The sequence below is a fragment of the Hippopotamus amphibius genome, chromosome 1 (assembly GCF_030028045.1).
Source record: "Hippopotamus amphibius kiboko isolate mHipAmp2 chromosome 1, mHipAmp2.hap2, whole genome shotgun sequence".
Taxonomy (NCBI): Eukaryota; Metazoa; Chordata; class Mammalia; order Artiodactyla; family Hippopotamidae; genus Hippopotamus; species Hippopotamus amphibius.
The window spans coordinates 67,339,929-67,354,391 of NC_080186.1; the positions used below are offsets into that span (position 1 = coordinate 67,339,929).

Below are 14,463 nucleotides of genomic sequence, written 5' to 3' on the forward strand. Positions count from 1 at the left end.
GTCTTTTGGTTGGAGCATTTAATCCATTTACATTTAAAGTGATTATTGACATGTGTGTTCCAATTACCATTTTCTTAATTGTTTTGGGTTTGTATTTGTAGGTGTTTTCCTTTTCTTGTGTTTCCTACTTAGAGAAGTTCCTTTAGCACTTGTTGTAAGGCTGGTTTGGTGGTGCTGAATTCTCTTAACTTTTGCTTGTCTGGAAAGCTTTTGATTTCTCCCTCAAATCTGAATGAGATTCTTGCTGGGTAAAGTATTCTTGGCTGTAGGTTTCTCTCTTTCAGGACTTTCAGTATATCCTGCCATTCCCTTCTGGCCTGCAGAGTTTCTGTAGAAAGGTCAGCTGTTATCCTGATGGGTTTTCCCTTATATGTTGTTTGTTGCTTTTCTCTTGCTGCTTTTAATATTTTTTCTTTGTGTTGAATTGTCGTTAGTTTGATTAATATGTGTCTTGGTGTATTTCTCCTTGGGTTTATTCTGTATGGGACTCTCTGTGCTTCTTGGACTTGGTTCATTATTTCCTTTCCCATGTTGGGGAAGTTTTCCACTAGAACCTCTTCAAATATTTTCACAGACCCTTTCTTGTTTTCTTCTTCTTCTGGGATGCCTATAATTCGAATGTTGGTACGTTTAAGGTTATCACTGAGGTCTCTGAGGCTGTCTTCTAGTCTTTTTATTTTTTTATCTTTTTCCTGCTCTGTGGCGTTTATTTCTTCCATTCTATCTTCCAACTCACTTATTCGTTCTTCTGCCTCAGTCATTCTGCTGGTTAGAGCATCTAGAGTATTTTTAATTTCAGTTATTTTGTTATCCATTGCTGTTTGTTTTTCTGAGTTCTTATGAACTGTTTCTTGTACTTTCTCTAATTTGTTATCGAGATTTTGTATCATTTTTACTATCATTACTCTAAATTCTTTTTCAGGCATTTTTCCTATTTCCTCCTCATTTATTTGGTCTTGTGGGTTTTTTTCCTGCTCCTTTGCCTGCATGGTGTTTCTTTGTTTCCTCATGGTTGTCCAAGCTTTTGGGGTTGCTTGTCCTGGTGATAGAGGTGTTTATAGAAGACTGTCCAAGCCTCAGACTAATGTCCAAGTATTGGATTAGACGAATATTCAGTCTAGGAAACACATACATGTATAAGACACACAATTATTGAATCCGTTAGGACATAAGGCTCTAGAAAGACCTGACAGAACCCCAGTGTGCTATCAGATATTCAGAGAGAAACCCAGCAGAAATTGACAACTGAAACAGAACGAATCAGAGACAAAAGCAAAAGCAAACAAACAACAAATAACACCCTACACATACAAACATCAATCCAGGGAGATTTTGTAAGCTAGGATCAAATATAGAAAAGAGCTGGAGTACCACCAGAGAGAATGGAGATTCTCAGAATGTAATTAGACAACTGTACTAAGAACTAAGATAAAGACAAAAGCCTAATATTAATACCAAGGCAGTGCATCATCTGGAGAATAGAGCAAGGAGTCTGAGCAGACCGATAGTGTTGCTTATAAGTATGTTAAGATAAAATACACTTAAAATGGCTGGAAGAAAGGGGAACAGAAGAGCGTAATGTGGTTGGAAATATGCAAAGAAAAAGAAAGGAATAGAAGTGTATAAAAGAAAGGGATGAAAGGAAAGTATGAAAGATATTTTGTCCGTACTACCAAAAACTTAGCTAGATATAGAAGTATTTTAAAAGGCAAAAAAAAAAAAAAAAAAAAAAAAAAAAAAATGAGTGAAAAATATCCTTATAAAATTATGTTGTAAAACTTGTAGATCCCTTAGGGCTAGGATCGTATTTAATAAATCAAAAAAAAAAAAAAGAGAAAGGAAAAAAAAAAAAAAAAAGAAAAAAAAATCCAGAACTGATCCCCGAATGGACCAGTTCAATAGGTATTGATACTACTATTTCTGTTTCCTTAGCGTCTCAGCTGTAAGTGTCCTTTTCCTTGCCTTGGGTTTTTTTTTTTTTTTGCGTTATTCTGTGACCAGCAGAGGTTCCTTTATTGTTCGTCTGTAAGCCTCGGTGTGTGGGGAGGGAGAGGGTGCAATAGTGGCTCCTTCTCCTGGGAGGGAGTGAGCAGTGGCGCACTGTTGCTTCAGTCAGGCTTGGAGGTGCCTGTTGCATAGAGCGCTGGTGGCTCAGGCGTACACAGAAAGTCTTAGAGTTGGGCCTCTCTCGGGGTTTTTTCTTTTTGATGCTGGTTTGTTTTTTTTTTTTCTCTCGGCAGCCTCCCTGCTGCTGGCGTTGCAAGGAGTTTTAATCTAGCCCCGCCCGAGCGCCTGAGGGTACTTGTTATCCCTGAGCGCCTTATGTGGCCCCGCAGGGCGTCTCTCCGCTGCCTGTTGCAGAGGCGCAGAAAGAGAGGGAGAGGCTATGCGCGCGGCTCCTCCCCGCCGCCCGGGAGCCTGCAGCCTCCAGCCGCCATCATGGCCGGGCAGCTCTCAGGGATCGGCACTCCTCTCCGCGGACCTCCTCCCTCCTGTCCTCTCGGTCCGTCACCCTACCGGCAACAATGTTTCTCCCCCTGAACCAGCTCTCCGGTTCCCACGCTCCCGCTCCTGGACCCTCCGTTCAGCCGCGGATCGATGTCTCGGTCCGGGAACGCTGAGCTGCGCTGCGGACCCTCCGTATGTTTCTCACTCCCTCCCGTCTGCCACAGCTCCGCCGCTTCACCCTCTTTGAGCCCTCGTAGATGCCTCCCTACCGGCTATGTCAGGTTCTCCGCAGCCCTTTCCGGTGTCCGAGGCCGTCTGCTGGTGTTCAGCTGGTTCTCTGTGGGAATGACTGCCTCCTTCCGTGCATTCCCAATGCATCTGTGGAGAGGGATGCACTCCACGTCTCTCTACTTCGCCGCCATCTTTTTTCCTACATTTTTAATTATAGATGCTCTAGCTGTACTTTCTGGGAATTATGGAAATGGAAAGTGATTTTAGAAAGTCTTATTTTGTAAAAGAAGAAACTGAACGCTGATAGGCTAGTAGATTTGATCTTGACCACAGCTTGTCAGAATGGGACTAGAAACCATACCTCTTTGTCCCATCAGATCTACAGCTCTTTCTAGTAGTCATTTAAAGACTTTTTATTTTGTGTTCTCAAGTTGTCCTCATGCTTTATATTCACCATGCTATCACTATTCTCTCAACATTCACTTAACCTGCTGCTGTGCTTTTTCTTGTGCTATTTATTCTGCCTATAATATCTTAACCTCCTTTTGCCTTTTCCTTTAAAAATACCACAAATTTTTTTGGATTCAACTTGATTTTAGCTTCTTGTATGAAATATTGCTTGAATTTCCCAGGAATGATAACTTTGTTCATTGTATTTCATGCTGACAAGCTCATCATGGTTAGTCAGCTTTTACCTGTATGTTTTTCTCTTACAGTACAGTAATCATTATAATTCTTGTAAATTTTAGGAATTGACTAGGATCTTTATAAGCTTTCTTGTTTTTCAGTATTTAAATAAGCAACTACCAATATACATATACATACCCTCTTACCTAAATTGTAGTAATTTTGAGGATAGGGTTGCATGTTGATTATACTTGTATCCTTCAGGAGCAGCTGATATAGTTCTTTGTACAATGAGCATGCTTTGTTAAGTGTTTGTATGGGTTCATACAGCTTCAAGCTAATATTATGTGTTTTTGAGCAGCTACTTCACACTTTAACCTCATAATCGTGCTTAGGATCAGCTGGGAGGCCTGCAATTTTTTGTGCCTGTTAAGGCAACTGCATGCCGTCCTATACTTGTCTGATTATTTTGTAGTTCAATTCCAGATTTTTTGTTTATGTAGTTAAGTTTCTTCTTGTCTAGTTTTCTAGCTTGGTTGTTATTTTTTAATCCCGATTTTTTTCATCTACAGTATTTGCTATCCTTCTCAGCTTCATGTCATCCATGAATTTGGTAAGTATGCCTTTTGTGTGTTCATGTGAGTCTTAACTGTTGAAAGGAGTTGAGGCTATATGTACCTTGAACATACCTAAAGAAATCATAAGAACATATATATGGCATTAAAACAGTATATTAACCACTGAGCAGTGTAAACAGTTGTTTAACCATTGAAAAGCCATGCATCCAAATAACTGTTCAGATCCTATTTTCTCTTGTGGTTTCTGTTCATTTATTTTCATCTTTATGAGCACTTTCTATGTCTAGTGAACCTTAATATCTTATGGGACAGTATTAAAGAAGTAGAAAAATGGCTTTTCTCTCAAGGACTGCATAATGTAGTAAATGAGATAAGATATTTTAAAAACTAGAGGGATAGATGTATCTAAAAATTCCCACCTTCAGGAAGTATACTATTCAGTGATTTAGGGAACAACCAATCCCTTCATAAACCACAGCCATCATATTTCAGGTAATTTCTTTTTGTTTTGTTTTTTTGTTTGTTTTTTTGCTGCATCTGGTCTTAGTTGTGGCTCGTGGGATCTTTTGTTGTGGTCCATGGGCTTCTCTCTAGTTGTAGTGCGTGGGCTTATTTGCCCTGCAGCGTATGGGATCGAACCCGTGTCCCCTGCATTGGAAGGCAGATTCGCAACCACTGGACCACCAGGGAAGTCCTGGTAGTTTCTTTTTGGAAGTAACTTCTGTGAGAGAAAAGTCATTAATGTATCCTGAGTAGACATTGTGAGGTAGGGAAAACTTATTCCTTAGATCTTTTAAAATACCTTCTCCTTTGAGAGCACTTACTCAGCATACTTCTCACTATGGGCAGAGCTGATAAACCCAAGTCTTAGATATGATTCCATATGAAGTCAACAGCGACTTAATGCTGTATTTATGTGTACAGTATAAACTGAGTCCATTTTTAACTCAGGCAGACTATAAAATAATGATTGACCAGAATTGAATGTGTCTTATACTCCTAGAATGTTTCATTTTGAAAAAAGTTTTTGCAATCACTTATCACATTCTTCTCATTTTATAGCTGAGGAAGCTAAGGCCCAACTTTTAATGACTTGAATAATGTCCCATAGTTAGTTGCTGTTAGAGCTTGGACTTGAACTGGGACTCCTATGTGAATCCTGAATAAAGTTTAAAAAGAGTAGAAGCGGGCCTTCCTAGGTGGCGCAGTGGTTAAGAATCAGCCTGCCAATGCAGGGGACATGGGTTCGATCCCTGCTCCAGGAAGATCCCACGTGCTGCGGAGCAACGAAGCCCGTGTGCCACAACTATTGAGCACATGTGCCACAACTATTGAGCCCATGTGCTGCAACTACTGAAGCCCATGCACCTAGAGCCCGTGCTCTGCAACAAGAGAAGCCATGGCAATGAGGAGCCCACACACCACAACGAAGAGTAGCCCCCACTCACCGCAACAAAAGAAAGCCCATGCACAGCAAAGACCCAACACAGCCAATAAAATAAATAAATAAATAAATTTGTTAAAAAAAAAAAGAGTAAAAGTGATCTCTCTGCAACATTTTCTCCCTAGAAAACTTTCCCTTAAAAAAAAAAAAGGTACAATATATCATGGATATAACAGTAATGAAATATTTACACACAGATATAGAATAATTATGGAATCAAAAAGCCTGTACTTGTTTAACCACAATCTAGGTTAAGAAATACAATATTGACAGCACTCCAGAAGTCCCCTGTGAATAGTTCCTCAGTTATACCCCCTTTATCTCCTCAGAGATAACCACTATCTGACTTTTGTGAAAATCATTCTTTGTTATTTTAAAAGGTTTTGCCACCTATATATGTATTCAGAAAGAATAAAGTTTAATTTAGTACTCTTTTATGATACATTATGTTTGTGATGTAATTTGTCCATTTTCATTGCTATATAGTATTCCATTGTATATCCATACCACAGTTTATCCATTCTGCTTAGGTGGACCTTTGGGTTGTTTCTGGTTTGGGGTTGTTGTGAATAAGGCTGCCAAAAATATATGCTGCTGTGTTTATTGGAGAGTTTCTTAAAGTTACTGTTTTCCTGCATATGGGATGTCTGGGTCTTAGGGTATGTGCATCTTCAGCCTAACTAGTTAATTACAAACTGAGATATTCTGCTCCTCTCTGAGAGGGCTTTTTTTTTTTTTTTAATCTACTTTTTAAATTAATTTTAATTAATTAATTATTTAATTTTGGCTGTGTTAGGTCTTTGTTGCTGTGCACGGGCTTTCTCTAGTTGTGATCAGGGGCTACTCTTTTGTGGTGCGCAGCCTTCTCAGTGCAGTGGCTTCTCTTGTTGCTAAGCACAGGCTCTGGGCCTGTGGGCTTTAGTAGTTGCAGCACGTGGGTTCTGTATTTGTGGCACTCAGGCTCTAGAGCACAGGCTAAGTAGTTGTGGCACTGGGGCTTAGTTGCTTCGTGGCATGTGGGATCTTTCTGGACCAGGGATCAAACCCGTGTCCCCTGCATTGGTAGGCAAATTCTTAACCACTGTGCCACCAGGGAAGTCCTGAGAGGGTTTTTTACTTCCTGTTCACTGCTGTTGCTAGAGTGTGGCCCTTCAGGATCCCAGGCCAAAGCATAAGCCGATTTCCCAAAGCCTCACCCTTGATAAGCCCTAGATTGCAGCTTGATCTACCATTTTAAGCTACCAAAAGCCTCTCAATCTCTTTCTCTGGATCAGTAAATTGTTTCTGGGCAAAAGTACCCCACAACATATTTTCACTTTCTGGTTTCTGTCTTCTCATGGATCTTGACCTGGTAATACTTATGATTCTGGTAGCTAATTGATGCTTTTAAGAATTTTTACATATTTTTTTCAGCTTGTCTTCAATGAAGGATTTATTCAGTTTGCCTAATCTACATTTTCCTGGAAGCCAATATTTGTGCCTATTGAGCTTTTAGGTTTTCTTTTTTTCTTTTCAGCATTTAGTTTTAATTATTGTATTTTTAGAATTTTAGTTTGCTTCCTTTTCAAAGCTATATACTCAGTGTTTGTAGTTTCCTATTCCCTGTAGCTGTTTTCAAGCTTGTCTTTTATTCTTATTCTTTGTCTTTTTATTCTTTTATTCTTATTCTAGTTTTCCTGTATGCTTGATAATTTTAAAATGTGAGCTGTTCACTTTCTTTGGAAAATTATTTGTTAGCTATCTTTGAGGCCTACACTAAAGATGTATTCCTCCAGAGACAGTTGTATTTGCTTCAAGGGGTATGTTGATGGGGGATGGGTGTGTGTGTGCCAGTCCAGAATGACTGCTTTAAATGATAGTTATGGCTTCAGTTCTTTTGGGCTACGCAGGTAATATGATTCGTGGCAGCAGATATATACAAGGACTATTTTTGGTAACAGCTTTTTATGGTTGAAATTTTTATCTGCTTGGTTCCTCAGTCCCAAAGCAAGTCTCTGTGAGGTGGGAGTGAGGGGGTTAGGGTCACAGCTTGATGGGAGAGGGTCTCTTATTACACTTCCTACCTTGTTGGCTTTGTTTTCTGTTCCCTGACCAAGTGAAGTACCTGCCCTCAAGGCCAAAGAGTTTGTGCTCCATCTCATTCTCCCAATTTATGCCTTCACTTAAATTTTGGCCTATTAATAAAAAGTCTTCGTATCTTACTTGTTCTTCCATGCTTGTAAAGTAAACAAATACATTGTTTTTTCTTCATTTGTTTTTTTAAATTAATTAATTAATTTTTGGCTGTGTTGGGTCTTTGTTGCTGCACATGGCTTTCTCTAGTTGTGGCCTTTGGGCTTCTCAGTGCAGTGGCTTCTCTTGCTTCGGAGCACAGGCTCTAGGCTCGTGGGCTTCAGTAGTTGCGGCACAATGGGCTCAGTAGTTGTGGCACATAGACTTAGTTGCTCTGCAGCATGTGGGAATCTTCCCAGATCAGGGCTTGAACCTGTGTCCCCTGCATTGGCAGGCGGATTCTTAACCACTGCACTACCAGGGAAGTCCCCTCTTTGTTTTTAATTCAGCAGTTTTAGTTGTTTTCGATACAGAGTTGATCTTTATATCTGGAAAGACATACTATTAGCAGCTGAGGTATTAGTTTCCGTCTTAACACAGAATTTTCTGAAAGTCTTTTTGATCATTTTCTAGTGATTTATGGATTTTCATAGAAAGCGAGAAAAACCATTTGTGAATTATTGAATTTGCAGTGAATTATTTAGTTTGCAAATCCTGTAGTTTCAGTGTTTCAAATCCTTCGTGAAGGAAGAGAATAATTTTAAAAACTGTGTTCTGCTTACATGAAAGTAATTTCTGTTCAATCATATATATACATGGTGAGCTCAGTATTTTGCGCATAGTAGAAAATACCACACTTTGTTAAGAGGATGGTATAGTTAGAGTAAATTGAAGCTCACCCCTCAATTGTTTTACCCTGGTAGATTGCTATGATGAAATTTGTTATTGTTTAAAATTTCGTTAAAATGTTACTGTTATTCTTGAGAACCAGTTCACTTTACATAGTTCTGTTCTGTTGAAAATAAAATCCATAATAAATCTTGCTCTTCTTTCTCTTATTTCCTTCTACTTGCAGTGCATACAAGTGTGCATTTGTGCACACGTGCACACATGAAAACATTGGTTAAGTCATCTGATTGTAAGTTTTTCCAATACCCCTTTTCCTTTTCTTCTTACAGTGTAGTTAAACTAATACATTTATTATGTCACCTACTCCCTCTAGTTTTTTTCAGTGTGTTTAATCAAGCTTGGTGTTCCAGCTAATAATAATCATGCTACTCTTTTCCCCTCATCTTACTTCCCACCTCATATACTATAAAACTTTTCTTTTTGTTAAGCCGTTTTAAAGTGTGTTGTAGACTTATCACCCTTATACATTAGTATATATCTCCTAAAATCAAGGATATTCTCCTGCATAAAACCTTAAATACCTTATTACACAAGTTTGGCACTGATAAAAACAGTAATATGATATCATCGACAATCCATATTAAAATTTTTCCATCTGTACCGGCAAGTGTCCATTTCCCCTCTGGGGGATCCAGTCTCAGATTATGCATTGTCTTTGGTTGTCATGTCTCTGTATCTTTTGATCTAGAGCAGGGCCTTGCAGACTTTCCCCTAAAGGGGCAGATAGTAAATAGTTTAGACTTTGGGGATTAGCTCCACTTTATAACTTCTCCATTCTGTCCTAGCTAGAAAGCAGCCATAGACATTAAACAAAGGAGTGTAGCTATGTTCCAGTAAAACTTTATTTATAAAAACAGGCAGACCATAGGTTTTAGACTCCTGATCTAAAATAGTTTTCTTTTCCCCCCTCTTTCTTCCTTTCTTTCTTTCTTCCTTTCTTTCTTTCTTTCTTTCTTTCTTTCTTTCTTTCTTTCTTTCTTTCTTTCTTTCTTTCTCTTTCTTTCTTTCTTTCTTTCGATGGTGGGGTCTTTAGTGACGCTATTTAATGATTGAATAATCAAGCTAATTTTGGGGGCAGAATGACCCTCAGTTTAGATTTTAAAAAATGTTTCCTCATTAGTTTTTTAAAATTACAAATGCCATGTTACCTTCCACAATAGAAATGGAAATCTGACTCCTTGAAAAAGATTCTGGCTTGCTTGGAAATAAAATCTCTCTCTCTCTCTTTCTCAGTGTGTGTAATATCACTGTCTAGAAGTTGGACATACGATTAAACTTCTAGATGGTTAATCCCTTGGTATCCTCTTTCAGACATCAGGATTTTTACGTATATACTCTTTCATATAAATTTTTAAAATTCACAGAAGTGAATAAATAATTCAGGAGGGCTTGGAGAATGAAAGGTAGTGAAAGTAACTTAGATATAGATTTGAAGAGTATTTCTATTTTAGCCAAATACAATTCCTCCAAATACAAGCTAAAATTTTTTTTATTTTATGTTGAAGACATGAAACAAATAAAATTAACGGTCGTTTGCCACAGCTAAGCTTGCTGTTCTTTGCATTGGATTCGGCTTTAGAAATAGATAAAAAATAATTTTGATAGATTTAATACAAAGTTGTCCATGTGGGGAAGCTATAACTATACTTGCATTCATGTAAAAGCATATACTTTTTTTCCCCCCAGTCTTTCTGTCCTCTTAACTGGTTCAGTGAATAGCAGAATTGAAACTAGCATGTTTTATTGGAGTCAAAGAGTTTCAGGAGTTTTAGTGTTTGAATTTCCTTTAAATATCTTTTTATACCTTATAAAACAAGTCTTATTTCCTTTTCCACATAGCTGCATGTTAAATAAAGATTGAAATAATATTTTATTGGAGGTTCCCATTTCTTGGCTAATTATTCCTCACATCACATTGTGAACAAATGGCCGGCATGATCTGTGCCTTGGTTTTCTTATCTGTGGAATAAGGATAATAGTATCTATCTTATAAGTTTATTATGAGAATTTAGTAATTATACATTATATAATATATATAGTACACATTCAGTAAATGTTAGACACGATTGTTATTTCTCATTACATCTAGTCTGGTCTGGATGGAAGTTTCTCATCCATCTTGTCTGGTCATGAACCTGTTTGTCTCTCAAAGCAGAGCTGAATACAGTAGTGAGTATGATCTGATTAGCCCAGGAAGAGTATAGTGGTCACATCACCCATTAATTTGAACTCAAGTTGGAATTTTCTTTTTAATTCATTGTGGAGAATTTCAAGCATACAAAAAAGTAAACAGACTAGTATGATAGACCCTCGCATACCCATCCTCCAGCCCCCACAACATGGCAGTCCTGTCCCATTCATTCCCATCAAGTTCCTTTACCCCCTTTCTGGTGTAATGCTAGATCATCTGTTATACCTAAGCTCTACTCCTGATTTACTTTGATAATTACTGAAGCTTTTAAGGATAGTGTCTTGTTATGCTAGTAAATATTTTTGTAAAAATAATATTTATTTATTTATTTGGTTGTACCAGGTCTTAGTTGAGGCATGCGAACTCTTAGTTGCAGCATGCATGTGGGATCTAGTTCCTTGACCAGGGATCGCACCCAGGCCCCCTGCGTTGGGAGCGTGGAGTGGAGTCTTATGCACTGCACCACCAGGGAAGTCCCCAGTAAATAATTGTTAAACTGATGAACAAATGAATCTTGCCTCGATTGATGCCTGGATCAGATTCCAGTAATTTGCTTTTAGAGGTGAAGTAAGTGGGTGGGTAGGATTGAAATTAGGTTTGTCTGTGTTATACTGTTATTTTAATTTGTTTATTTTTTATCTTTATTGGAGTATAATTGCTTTATAGTATTGTGTCAGTTTCCGTTGTACAACAAAGTGAATCAGCCACATGTATACAGATATCCCTATATCCCCTCCCTCTTGTGCCTCCCTCTCAACCTCCCTATCCCACCCCTTTAGGTCTTCACAAAGCATCAAGTTGATCTCCCTGTGCTCTGTAGTAGCTTCCCACTAGGCATCTGTTTTACATTTGGTAGTGTGTATATGTCAGTGCTACTCTCTCACTGCATCCCAGCTTCCCCTCCCCCTGCTGTCCTCAAGTCTGTTCTCTACATCTGCATCTCTGTTCCTACCCTGCCACTAGGTTCATCACTACCATTTTTCTAGATTCCATAGTTAGCATACGGTATTTGTTTTTCTCTTTCTGGCTTACTTCACTCTGTATGACAGACTCTAGGTCCATCCACCTCACAATGCATAGCTCAGTTTCATTCCTTTTTTATGGCCAAGTAATATTCTTATACCATTATTTTAGCTGTCACGCCAGTTTTGTGTTTTTTGCACTTCTGCTTAGGGATATTTATGGTAATCTTACTGGTAAAATCTCTGAGTACTCTAGGAAATTATTCAAATTCCTGGAAGACTTAAATTCACTATTTTCTTACAGTCTTTTCACTTATTCTGGACTTCTAAGTCTTTACCAGTGTACATACTAGGCCTTTCAATTTGATAATCATTTTATCTTGATTAAAGAGAAGCAAAATATGGGGTGAAGAGTTACACTTTCTTTGTCATCTCTGATGGAATTATTTTTTAAAGTTAGAATCATTGTGGAATAATTTACATACAGTAAAAATTGTTACAATTTATTGACTTCAAATAGAGGTCTTTCTTCCCAGTGACAGTAACTGACTGTAGCACTTTTTTTTTCCCAAGTCTCTGCTTGTTCTTCCCTATAACTCTATTCTTACTTGCCTCATTAATTGTTACTTACTTACTTACAGTGGTTTGCTGCACGTTTAATAGACTCAATCATTTTTATATTGATGACACAGAAGTGTGTCCTCCTATTTAAAACAGGGGTCAGTCACATCATAGAGATACCACGATAAGTCTTTGGTTATTCAGCTAAGTGGGGTAGGCATTCTGAAGTTGAAATATGGCAATTATGAGTATTACAGAGGTTGTGAGCTGAGGTTACGTTAGGTAGTACTAACTCACTACAGTCACCCTAAGATTGAGTCTGGGTGAGCCTGCCTGGTAGAAAACACCAGCACAGTCAAGGTTTGTACACTCCATACACCTCAAAGCAAATGGAGGCAGAGTGAAAGTGAGTTTAGGCTTGACCTGTGTAACTTATCCAGGAGTAACTTAGTACACCGCTTGCTTTCCATTTCAGTTCTAACTTTTGAATGAAGTATCTCTAGCTTGAGAGAAGCCTTACCCTTCAGTGTTAATAGTCTTTACCTTAATTATTAAACATCTCATCAGGGGTTAGTTAACAAGGGACTAAAAGAAGATATGTTTTCAGCAGGAGGCTGGAAAAGTGTTCTGATAGAGAATGTCATATTGCAGCTAGGCCGTGACTGCAAACATCAAAATTGCATTGTTTTACCTTTGAAATTTCCGCTTGTTTGCTGACTTCCAGACTTAAAAGTTTCAGCATACTTTTGATTGCACAGAATATCTGTGCATTTGTTCATTCAAAGGATATTTACTGAGCATCTCTGCTGGAAAGTGTGCTGCACACTGGATAATCAAAAGAGTGGACTTTTCAGATGTGTTTGCTGTTATGGAGTTTACAGTCTGTTGGGAAGCAGAATGAAATTTATTTAAAGCCATAAAGAAAAATTGTGCTTCACTAATATTTTAAAGACCAAGTGGATTATTTTGAAGTGAACTTGGGAGTGTTTTGTTCTTGATTCTTTTTATAAAATATATTCAAGCATTCAGGGTTTTGGGTCTAACGTGTTTCCATATGTGTATTGATATGTGAAATTAGGAATTAGTCAGAGAGGCAGGACAGTTTGAACCATAGAGGAAAGGAGGGGGGAAGAATGTGAACAGGTAGTAGGTTTCTGTGGGTAAAATTCTATGTTAGCTGTTCTAAATAGACTGTTACAGGCAGGGAAGTAAAAAATATCTTTAAATCCTTTCTTCTGTAAAAAAGTTTAATACTTAAGAATTGACAGGAAAGTATAAACTTCCTCTAGAATGGAGGTATAACAGAAAGAGCAAATGAGAATCATGACAACTAAGACCATGTCTGAATTATGTGACAGTTTCTTGTAACTGGTCAAGAAAATTTGCCTCAGATATCTTATTTCAACAGAGTACAACAGAGGGACTGAATATAGTGATCCCTCCCGGTGCTAATAATCTTATGGTTTTAATTTTTTTTTTTAATTTAGCTGTTTCTTAATGACTTTGATTGCTGGAAAGTCAAGAGGCTTGCTTTCTTATTTTCTGTACTTATTCAGGTTCAAGATTTAAGAACTTAAGGTGGGGGAATAAGGCTTTGCTTTCTCTAACTGATATTTTCTGACTAGGTACTTCGTAACTCAGGAAGACCTCATTTATTCCCAGTAATATGTTTTACTAAAACTCTTTCAGGTAACTTTACAAAGACTGTGTGACTTAATAGTAGATCATGGCTTGAACTCAGTTTTTATTTATTGTTGTAGTTTGAAAATTTTAGTGAGGATGTTTTCTTTTCTTTTTTCTTTTTTTGTCTCTGTAGTTATCAGAGACTGTTACAGACCATTGCCGTACTCGAGGCTCAACGTTCTCAAGCAGTCCAGGACCTTGAAAGTTTAGGCAGACATCAGAGAGAAGCACTAAAAAATCCCATTGGATTTGTGGAAAAACTCCAGAAGAAGGTATATAATGAGCACTTTTAAAGATTTATTGAGATATATTTGGTAATAACTCGGTATATTCTTTTTATATGAATATATACTTTTTTAAATGTTTAATTTTTTCTCCTTGTGTAATTAACCATATGACTGAAGGCAAGATACTGCTTTCCTTCACCCCCACCAAACACACAATAAAATACACCCCAATGAAGATAACTAGGAGCTTTAATTGGATGCTTGTATAGAAACTTTTGATGTCCTGTTCCTAGCCATTTTTACAGTCTTTTTCTGTTACTTTCTTCCTTCCCCACCTTAAAAATATTTTCCCTGTTTTGCTTTCAGGGCTTCAAGATTATTAAAGCTAAAAGAAAAAATTCTTTAGTATTTACTTACTGCTTTAGTTTAGAGTTACTTTTGTAACTCTCAGTGTAGTGAGATAGAAAACAATGGTGATACAAACAAAACCGATTTTAAGTGTCTTTAAGGTTATGGTTGCCAAGCCGTGAGAATGAGGTATAAATTTTAC

The 14,463-nt window shown here is 37.7% G+C and overlaps 1 protein-coding gene across 10 annotated transcripts in view; it reads left to right on the forward strand.

Annotated features, from left to right (window-relative positions):
- Positions 1–14,463, forward strand: part of ZZZ3 (zinc finger ZZ-type containing 3) — a 117,887-nt gene that overhangs the window by 81,145 nt on the left and 22,279 nt on the right. For all 10 annotated transcript variants that reach the window (XM_057715790.1, XM_057715724.1, XM_057715716.1 and 7 more), the window contains one exon: positions 13,820–13,958. In XM_057715790.1, the coding sequence (XP_057571773.1) occupies positions 13,820–13,958 (139 nt within the window). The remainder of the gene's footprint in view (positions 1–13,819; positions 13,959–14,463) is intronic.